This window comes from Pistacia vera, unplaced genomic scaffold (assembly GCF_008641045.1).
Source record: "Pistacia vera cultivar Batoury unplaced genomic scaffold, PisVer_v2 Contig1378, whole genome shotgun sequence".
Classification (NCBI taxonomy): domain Eukaryota; kingdom Viridiplantae; phylum Streptophyta; class Magnoliopsida; order Sapindales; family Anacardiaceae; genus Pistacia; species Pistacia vera.
This window is the reverse complement of record NW_022195442.1, coordinates 20,024-31,483: the sequence shown is the minus strand read 5'-3', so window position 1 is coordinate 31,483 and position 11,460 is coordinate 20,024. Positions and strand designations below refer to the sequence as shown.

The following is an 11,460-nucleotide window of genomic DNA, read 5'->3' as shown; positions in this document are numbered from 1 at the left end:
ATCCTCTCTTCCATAAACCAAGAACATATCCTTAGTCATCTTCAGGTACTTAAGAATGTTCTTGACCGTTATCCAGTGATGCTCTCTTGGATATTTGCTACAAATGCTCAAAGCATATGAAACATCAATCGGAATAAATAACATGTCATACATGATGGATCCAATAGCGAATGCATATGGTCAGGGGCGGATCCAGAGATTTTAAAATAAAATTACTAATATATTAGCCCACCAAAAATTGCTATTAATATATATATCCAGACTTAACCTCAAATTTTTTTAAAAATGAGAATTATTATACATATATCTAGACCTACAAAAAACTTGTTATTAATATATATATTTCAAGCCCACATCATATTAAAAATTTAAAACTCTCTCTACTCTTTTTCTCCACGGCTCCACCTGTTTTTTATGAGTTTATCCCCAAAATTCTTTACTCTCTCATTCTTTTTCTCATGCTATTCACTTTTAAAACTTTTGAAAATTAAAATTGTTGAAGCTTTCACTATTCAAGGTGTCATAATTAGCTTCGTTTTCTCTTTTATCAGTTTTAGGTATATATATTGCTCATTTCAATTTAGTTTATTTTATGATTGAATCATGCTTTTTTTTAAAGTTTTTTTTATTGAATTTGAGAGAAAAAGACATAGATCTTATGAGTTTATTTTGTGTTTTGTATCTAAGAATGAACCTGCTTTCCCAAATCAAAACTTTAAATATATTTTAAAGGATGTTATTTTTCACCCTTCACCCACCACTTTCTTACATTTCAAACATCACCATTCAACTGCTCAAAATTATTAATGAAATTTGAGTTACTAACTATGTTTATATCAAGGAAATTCTTTTTCTTTTAATTATTAATTCATATTAAAAGTCAACGTAACATTGACTTGACTTAAGTTTTGGTTGACTTTAACTTAGGCTATGTCTGATCAATGTCATGAAAATTTATATTATAATCTTTGAAAGGCAAAAATAAAAAAAAATAAAAATGAAAAGAAGGTTTTGCTTAAGGTTTACTCAACAAATTTACTCAAAAAAAAATTTTCGCATAGATTTATTCAAGTAGGGATTATTGTGTTATTACATTCTTTTCTCTCATATTCTTGATATAGTATTATTTTATTTGCTTTAGGTTTGATGTTTTTTTTAAGTTTTCACTAGTTGTTTGACAAACAATGCTGAAGCTGCCGAGGCCCCCCCTGGGCAAAAATCCTGGATCTGCCATTGCATATGGTATCCTGTTCATCTTATCTCTCTCCTTGGATGATTTCGGACACATGTCCTTCGAGAGATAAATACCATGTGACATAGGAAGGAATCCCTTCTTGGATTCTTCCATACTGAATCTCTTCAATACCTTGTCAATGTATGTACTCTAACTTAGGCCAAGCAACCTATGTGATCTATCTTGATAGATCTTGATACCAAGGATCTAAGCTACTTCCTCTAAGTCCTTCATGGAGAAGCACTTGAATAACCAAGTCTTTAACATCTGCAGGTTTGGTATATCATTCTCAACTAGATTAAAAACATAAAGTATTCAAATTAGGCTACATTGGATACACTAGATAAGGGTTTAGCTACACATAATTACAAGAGAACAATCTTACTCATAATCATTTGGATCATAAATCCACAACAAATAATCAAGATTTAGATCCTTGCCTTTTAAAAACCTCTTCTCCACATTAGCCCAAATGTTTACAAAGTTTGGAATGTTTATGAATACCTAAAATATGAATTTAGTTGCCCTTATATAGTTTTAACAAATAATGGCAATTTGGTAAATATTGGAAAGTCAAACCAGAATTAGAAATACGCATTTTTTTGCATCTTGCTCGAATGGCGCCACGACGCAACTTTTGGCGATATGTGCTTCAACAGAACCTTATCCACGCCATGGTGCGAGCTGGATTTCACTGATATATGCCGTTGCGCAACCTTGAAGTTCCATTTTTCTTTTTCATGTCTTGATTCATTCGTACTCTAATGAGTCCTGATGGTCTGAACATCAGCGCACGTACGAATCATCAATTTTGCACCCGAATTCCTGAAAACGCATACAAACCCATGATTCTAGAGGATAAAGAAACAAGCAAGGAATTTCATCATAAATAATGCATTAAACCATAAATTCCCTACAATCTCATCACCAAATCACTAAATATATATGCATTTCTAACACTCATCAATACGCATCAAAAACAGCTTTGCCCTTTTTTTTTTTCAACTTCGGACAATCTTTCTTCCAATGTCTTCTCACGACAAAAGGCACATTGATCCCTGTTGAGTTTTCCCTTCAAATGAGATCTTCCCCTTTTTCTCCTTCTTATGACTCTGACTACGCCCTCTTGCTGTAAGAACTTCTACTACCTCATTTATATTCTTTTCTGATCTTTCTTCCGAATTTCATGATTATACAAGGCAGAACATACTTCTTCAAATGATAAGTTTTCTTTCCCATGAAGAAATGGAATACTAAGATGATCCAACTCATCCAGAAGAGAACCAATCAATAGCATGGCTTTAAGTTCATCTTTGAATGTTTCATCCAAAATTAACAAATCAGTAATTAGTTTGTTGAATGTATCAATGTGGCTACTAATACTCGTATCTGGTTGTAACTGAAGATGAAACAATATTTACTTCAAATGGAGTCGATTCTTATTACTTTTCTTCATGTATTTGTTTTACAACACCTTCCATAACTTATTGGCAGACTTCTCTTTTATGCATGGATACTTCTGCTTTCTATAAAGACATGAGCGAATCATCTCACAATCTTTTACATTCAACCTCACCCAATCTTTCTCATCAATATCTTCTGGTTTTTCTTCCTCTAGAACTATATTGAGATCTTGTTGACACAAGCTATCCATTACCTCACACTACCATAAGTCAAAGTTATTTTGACCATAAAAATTTTCAACGTCAATTTTTGCATTTGTAACTGTCACCAGTCTTACTGATGTAGACGATGATGCCCTTTGTTCCTTACTCAATTTTCATGGTAGAGAATCTTCTAGTGATGATACCATTTGTGTCTTACTCAAACTTCCCCAATAAGCAAGCTCCACAAATTATTATATTCAATAGCTAACCAAAAAATTAACAATAGCCCAAGATAGTAGTAAGTGCTAAAAATGATTCAATATGCACCAAGAAAATTCCCAGGAAGCACTGAAGGGGTCACAAATGGTCCCATTTAAAACCCAGCCTTCTTAGACACTTATTGTCCTGTTGACAAAATTTTCCTAAACATGTATATAACCATAAAAATAACTACTCACTATCCTAAACCTTGGCCCTGATATCACTTGTTGTGCAGTGGAAACACAAACTCTAACGCTAGCTATTGAAATATAATAATAACACTACTAGAAATGAAATAAATAGCCACAATAAATGCAAAAATAAAGAACACCAAGAATTTAACGAAGTTCGATATTATTACCTACGTCTTGGGGCGCTGCAGAAAAACTTTAATATTACAAATACCCAAAACAAAGGGAATCCAGAAAAACTCTAATCTATAGGGTAATAACCCTTGACAATAGGGGTAGAAAAGAAACTAATTTTTGGGATGAACAACAATAAAACTTGGCCTCCTTTATATAGACCCAAAATCCTAATTCCATTTATATTCTCATTTGATGTAGGATTACAAATTATCCCATTCTTATTTCACTAAAAGTGGGATTGCTAAATTCTCATTCCTTATATATTGCTAAATTCCTGATCCTTATGAATTGCTAATAAGTCAATTTTCAACAAATAACTCACACTAAAATTTGATCAATATACATCAGGAACTCTCGTAGTTTAGTAAATGAAAGTGTTCAACATAGTGTCAATGTTATGCTACTGTTTGTAATGCTTTCCTTACTTTAGTTTTTGTCATATTGCATGTGCTTGTGATTTAGTATAACTTTATAATATATGGTCTATTTTTCTGCTTATAAACTTCAAATATGTTTTTTTTTTTTTTTTTTTTAATTAATTAAACCAAACCAACATGACGCCAATAAATAACAGTGTTGTGATATTTCTTCCTTTGGCATGGAATAGATTAGCTTCTTCATGGTTTATGTTGTATTTGTAATTGTAATTGTTTGGCACCCACGAAGCATAGAGGTCACAGAAGCGCAACAAAAAAAAAAGTATGACCGTATCCTCTGTTGTCTAGGAGATCTTTATATTAGCTATGTTTTCTCATCTACACTATTTCTTATTAAACTTGACAACACCAATTTTCCTTCTTACACAAACTGACGTAGAATTTGAAAATTTTACAGGGTTACTTGTGTTGCTTGATAACGTTGTTGTGATCGATTATACAAGAAATATGTTTCGGGCACATGAATGAAGCTTATGAAGAATGAAATGAGTTTTTTTATTGCATTTCGAGCTTTTTGACCGTTGAACCAGCCACATTCAAACTGTCAAATTTCATCTACTAAGGGCGGAATGATAATTTCACAATGTTAATTAAAGGCATTATGGTCAATCTATGTAAACAAAATTTGCAGTGATTACATTGAATATGTCTTTTCTGTAGATGTGTATATTGATAGTTTTGTTTTCAATTTGAGGGTATTTAGGTACTTTAATGGTTGTCGTGTCAACCTAAGGGTAAAATTAACATTTCCATACTCTGACAGCTTTTTCTAACCAAAAATTGGACAGTTATGTTCAAATTCCCAAACCAATGAATGCTTTCATAGTTCTTGGAGCACACAATGTTTACCCAAGATAAATTTAAAATAAAATGAATTAAAACTTACACTCCCTCCTAGAGGTGGGCAGGACCAGTCCCAAGTAGGCCTGGCCCGGTCGCAAATAGAACCAGTAGTTCATGGGCCTGGCCCCCCATGAGCAAAATAAAGACTCAGATTGATTCTTAGGACTGGTCCTATAGGCCCAGGACCGGTCCTATGGGCCTAGACAATTTATTTTTTCCCTCTGATCTTTTTTTATATTTTGGGGGCGAAACGAAATTTTATAAGGGGATTTTAGTATTTTGTAAGGGTAATTAATAAGTTTTTAAAAATTTAATTAATTTTAAAAAATAATAAATTAATTAATAGTTAATTTTAATTTTTAATATAAATTCACGTTTTATACATTCACGCTTCACAAATAAATAATTAAATAATTTTTTTAATTAAATTATTCATTTTCATCGTCAACAGTATTTACATCATTCAAATCAGTATTCCTAAAGAGTTCGAGTAGTTCGGGATCTTCAGGGTGCTGTTGTAGTCTTCTTTCTGTATGAGTCCAATCTCATAAACACGTTATCACTTCAATCATCTCATCGGTTAAAGAATATCTTCTGTCTTCAACAATCCGACCACTCGTTGAAAATGTTGACTCGGATGCAATTGTAGAAACCGGCACAGATAAAATGTCACATGTCATTTGGGCTACAATGGGGAATCGACTTTCATGTTGGTTCCACTACTGAAGAATATCCATATCATGTTGCTCCTTCATCGTCATATAGGACATGTCCACTTGTAGGTAACGATTTAGTTCATTTGATCCATGTATGTATGAGCTGGAACTGCTACTTCCACCACGTTCCACATACGTCCACTTGCTCGATCCTTGGCGGAGGGCTACATTAAGGTTTGGATCCTCTCTCTTGAACGTTCTACTTCCACTTCCATTATACCTGTTCTCATATAAAGAAAAAAGGCTCTACAATTTTTGTTTAAAGTTAGTCAAATAAGATGTATAATCATGTCCTAAATGATGACCTATCTCAGTAATTATACAGTTAACTACGTGTAATTTAAACCTAGGATCTAAAACAAGGCCTAATCCATATAAGAATGGAATATCTAACCAATATCTTTCATATTTTTCTTCCATCTTTTGAAACAATTTCCCTTAACTTATAACCGTTGGCTGTGACCGTTGCCAGCCAACGGTTAAAAATAAAAAACATTACCGTTGGCTGTTGTAGGCCTGCAGCAGCCAAGGGTCATTTAAATTTTATTTATTTATTATTATTATTTTTTTTAATAAATTTTGTCAAATTTATTTTAGCCCTCGTATTTTATGTTTATTCTAAAAATGACAGGGGGTTTTTGGTAATTTGATAGTGACTATATTGAAAAAGTCAAAAAAAATTGGGCCCGGGCTTGGGACCGGAGGGTCCAGTGGAGGGCTCGGGCCCTCCTCCTTAGGCCTGGTCCCGTTTTGGGACCAGTCCTTGAGAAGGCCCACCTCTACTCCCTCCAACACAAACAATTTACTCGGGAATTAGTCACTTACACCTGTAAGGTCATTTGGATCAGGGATAAATAAGATAATGGAAGTAATCTTCGTTTATTTTATAAAATTTATGTGTTTGGTTTACAAGTAATAAAGTATTATAGTAATCTTTTATTGTAAATAGTGTTTACTGTTGGTAATGCGAGGGATAATCTTATCGCCTTGTTAGGGAGTGTTATTAAAATATTATCGGGGTAATTTGATTTTTCTACCCATTTTGCCCTTAATTAAAAACTATTTCGGATACAATTACTCTCAAATATCTATCAAATAACAATTACCTAACCCCCTTACATTTGAGAAATTAGCTAAAACACCTCAACCACAAAAAAATTTAAAAGTTAACAAAATACACCCAGCCACCCAAGACCACCTCCGATCGTGACTCACCACCGCCGACCGCCGATGTCAATCGTCGTAATGGTGCACGACCAACGGGATTTGGCCAGTCGTGCACCAATAAGGCCTTTTTCGGCCATGGATCACATGGTCGAAAATAGCCAAATTTGGCGTTTCTATGGCTATTTCACGACCAGATTTGTGGTCGTTTCAAAGCCACATCTTTGGCCGTGAAATGGCCATAGATCTGGCCGTTTTCCGGCCACGGATCACAGATCCATGGCCATTTCCAACTTTGCCGGCGCACAGCCAGCCATATACGGTCAGTCGTGCGCCATTCCGTCGACTGTCGGCAAAGACTGGCAGTGGTGGCTAGCTGCCGGCAGTGGCTTGGGGTGGGTGGGGGTGATTTTGCTACAAATTAAAAATTTATATGGCTGGGGTGTTTTAGCAAAATTTTAAATATAGGGGGTTAAAAAAACTATTCAAAAAATAATAATAATAAATACTAGTATATTAATATTTAAAAATGAGGGCAATTTAGTAATCTATATAACATACCCATCCATTTATCCTCTCAGTCAAAAATATTATTCACCAATTTATTCGAACTAACCAAACAAATTTTCTAAACATTCCCAATAATCTTTAAGGTGATCTTTCTTTCCGTTAATATAATATATCCTTATAATAAAACATTATAGGATCCAAACGCCCCCTATTGTTATTATTATTGTTATTATTGTTATTTTTTTTTTGGTATTCAGGAGTGTTCGACCTAACTTGTGCGCACTTTAACTAGTCTTATGGGGTCTTGAAGTTAACGGTCAGGTGAACCTCCAGTGACTACCTCTTATTAGTAGTCGTGAAAATTCTAATGTTAAAAAGGATGAGGAGAAGTGTAAACAAGTCATTTTACCCTTCAATTCACTTAAAAAAAAATTATTTCCTTTAACTTCTTTTAATTAAATAAGCTAAAAATGAAAATTATACTTGCACTCATTTATTTATTTTATCAAATTAAGTCAGAGAAATCAAAATAATAAAAAGATTAAATAAAGAACGGAAAAAAAGTTAAAAATATAAATAATAATGTATATTTCCTAATATTTAAATATATATACTTTAAAAAAAATTAATTTTTTTTTTAGAGTTTCTTTTTCTTTTTCAAAACCACATTTTTAGTCTTTTCGTAGGTCAACTATGGTCTTCATGGGGGTGTAAGTGGTCAATTCCCAAGTTGGTAGGGGAAAATTGAAAGTTGTTTGTGTTTGAGGGGATGTAAAAAAATAAGGGTAACGTTATCCTTGTTGCCCAAGGAAATACAACATAAATAATTAACAAGTTATATATATAGTTGTAAATTGTAGCGTAATTATACAACTCAAAGCTCCAGCATGGCATTGGGAGAAGAAGAATTGAGGTTAACGACCAAAAAGCTTTGCTACTGTGATCATTGTTTCAGACTCACCAAGGCATGTAAGTAATACAATTTATATTTATTAAATTAATTCTTCAGTAATTTGCACTTACCAAGAAACTGAGGCCTTCAAAAATTAAAAAGACAAAGGGGACGCGGACGTCCAATGAAGGATTAGCCTTTGAATATATTATTATTTACAAACATTAAAAAACAGTTTTTGAGCTTTAATAACTTCAATTTCTATCACCTGTTTATCGTCTATATTATTATCCAAACAGCTGAATTCAATAAATCAAAATCATACTCAAAATATTCAATTTTTTATGAAATGAAGTAATCAGCTAAAGCCTAAAGCTAATCAATAATCCACCATGTATTAGCTTTAAGTAAAATACACCACAACACGATACCCAGTTAAGCAATTTCCATCTTATACTCAGTAATAAGAGCATTTACATTTGACGAGAACTTCGAGTCACTCTTCTTGTATCAGAGCTACGTATGGAAGCTTGAGAAGAACTACTACCACCACCATCTGCACTTCTAAGCCTCTTTCTCTTAGATGCTGCACTCTCACTTAACCCATTCACCTCCCCCTCTAAGGGTTCTTCTTTAGGTGCTTCAAACTGCCACTGCTTGCCACAACTTGGACAAACTACTTCGCCCTGAAACAAATTTACATTAACATAATCATCTTCAAGAAATCTGTTCATACAAGGAATGTGTCAAGACTTGTACCCTTTTTTGAGAAAATTTCTTCTTTAGGCAGTAGTGATGAATTCGAGTCACGCAACCTTCGCTTTGGCACAATTCTCCCTGTCAAATATAATTAAAAACAAAGTATTAATGGAGTCAGTAAACAATGATTCAGCAACTCAGCTTAAAAATATGACTAATGCATCAGTTTGATGTTTAAATCCTCAAGTTCTTTGGTAAATTGCAATAACTAGGCATTACATTTTATCTTTGATACTATGCATATCTTTAAATATATCTTAACCTCCAACTAACTGACCCATATAAAAGCTATATTAGCTGGAAGTGTTACAAACTTAATTACGATTTGTGATAAAGCATCAAGAACAGCCCACTTAATTATGATTTGAGATAAAGCATCAAGAACAGCCCAGAAAGAACTTCCTTTAAGGGTATCAAATAAGCTAATTAGGTAAAATAATCATATGGACCAATCAAATTAAAAACAAAAATAAAACTTTGCAATAAACAAACATCAATCAGATCTGGAAAGTCGAGTAGCAAAGAAACAATTGAATACAACCTTCAGTACAGCTTCATTGCACACTTCACAGGAAGGAACATCCAGATTGCGGAACCAACTCCGCAAATCAAGGCAAGACCTGACACCAAGTCCTATTTTACCATCTTCTGTGTAACAAAGCCACTTGTCCTGCACCAGCTCATCCAAAGTTTTTTCCTTCTGAGACATTGTGAAATTTCTGAATGCAGCAGGGACATGCACACCATTTTGTGACTGTGGTCCCATACCAGCAAGAACCTGATAATGTACCATGAGAATCATAAAGCACTAAGCATAATTTCTTTTTTCCTTTCTCTAAAAAACATGAATTTATTGCCAAATAGAAAATCGAGTTACACAGTAATGTAGATAAGCAATCAACCAAGAACTTCTATTAAACTAGAAAACAACAGAAAATGGATCAAAGATGAAAATTACAAAACAAAGCATTCTGATTTATAAAAAAAAAATGAAAAAATAACTGATGCTTGTAGAGCAAGACCAAAGGGATGCATAAAATTGAACAGTACTTCATAAAATCAGGTCTCTTCTTTCTTATCTTGAGGCTTTTCAAAACCTTTCCATCCAAATTTACCAAATCCAGGTTTGCACTGTGGCCTTTTTTTCAATAACCAAATCCAGAATACTTCTTGTTGACAGTGAAGACAAAAGACTGAATGGTATAATTCTTATTGTCTTAATCCTGAAAGTTACAATGCAACCTATTTATACAAGAGTTCTAAAATAGGAATATTCTAAACTAGGAAAAATATAATATTTACAAAAATAAAAACCTATTTTACAGTCCTAATTATAGCCCTAATTTCAGCCCTAATTAAGACAAATATAGGGAAAAACCATAAATTAATGTAATATTGTCAACACTCCCCCACAAGATGATGCATATATATCTCGCATACTCATCTTGCAAACTAAACCATGGAAAGATTTGCTACTGATACCCTTAGTAAAATATCAGTCAACTGATTTTCAGACGTCACATGAGAGAGATCCATAATTCCACAATGATGTTTCTCCCTAATGAAATGTGGATTGATTTCAATGTGTTTTGTTCAATCATGTTGAACTGGATTGTAAGCAATACTAATGGTCACCTTATTATCACAATATAAGAACAGTTTTTTCTCATTTAATAACTGTAAATCTTGCATTAGTCTTTGAATCCACAAAAGTTCGCAAACACCTTGAGCCATGGCTCCGTATTCAACCTCTGCACTTGATCTTGCTACTGCACTATGTTTTTTTTTATTCTCCAAGTGACAAGATTTCCATCGACAAATGTGCAAAACCCGATGTACATCTCCTATCATCAGGCGATCCAGCCCAATCTACATCCATATATAGCATTTTATTTTTAAGTGACCATGTTTAGAAAACAACAGTCTTTTATCTGGAGCAGACTTCAAGTATCTCAAAATATAAAGTACAACGTCTAAATGTGAATCCTGAGGGTCATGCATAAATTGACTAACCACACTTACAACATCGGCTATATCTAGTGTAGTGTGAGAAGGATAAATCAACCTTCCAACCAATCTTTGATAGCGACCCACGTCGTCCGATTTCCCAATGCTAGCTTGTAATTTGTGATTGGCCACAATCGGAGAGTCAGCTAGTTTACAACCCAACAAACTTGTTTCCTTACGGAGATCTAAGACATATTTTCACTAAGAGATAAACATCCCCTTATCGTATCTGGCAACTTCAATCCCAAGAAAATATCATAGCTTATCAAGATCTTTGATTTCAAATTTCTAAGCTAGATATCTTTTCAGCTTAGCCATTTCATCTAAGTTATCTCCTGTCATTACTATATCATCAACATAAACAATGAGTATTATAAGCTTACCATTGTAGTGCTTGATAAATAAAGCATGATCAGCATTACTTTGTTGATAACCAAAAGAAATCATGGCCTTAATGAACCTGTCGAACCATGCTCTAGGTGACTGCTTCAAGCCATATAATGCCTTCTTCAAACAGTAAACTTTTCCTTGAGTTTTCTCATTAGCAAAACCTGAAGGAGTGTCCATATAATCTTCCTGTTTCAGATCTCCATGCAAGAATGCATTCTTGACATCAAACTATTGTAGATCCCAACCAAGATTAGTTGCACATGACAAGAGAA

The 11,460-nt window shown here is 33.6% G+C and overlaps 1 protein-coding gene across 1 annotated transcript; it reads right to left on the bottom strand.

Moving 5' to 3' along the window:
* Window positions 1-8,482: 8,482 nt before the first annotated feature.
* Window positions 8,483-9,609, bottom strand: LOC116122764 (non-structural maintenance of chromosomes element 1 homolog). The gene is made up of 3 exons (XM_031408574.1): window positions 9,333-9,609; window positions 8,792-8,869; window positions 8,483-8,718 (listed from the first exon to the last, which is right to left on the bottom strand). The coding sequence occupies exons 1-3, from the start codon at window positions 9,591-9,593 to the stop codon at window positions 8,506-8,508; spliced, it is 552 nt and encodes a 183-aa protein (XP_031264434.1). The 5' UTR covers window positions 9,594-9,609; the 3' UTR covers window positions 8,483-8,505.
* Window positions 9,610-11,460: the final 1,851 nt, after the last annotated feature.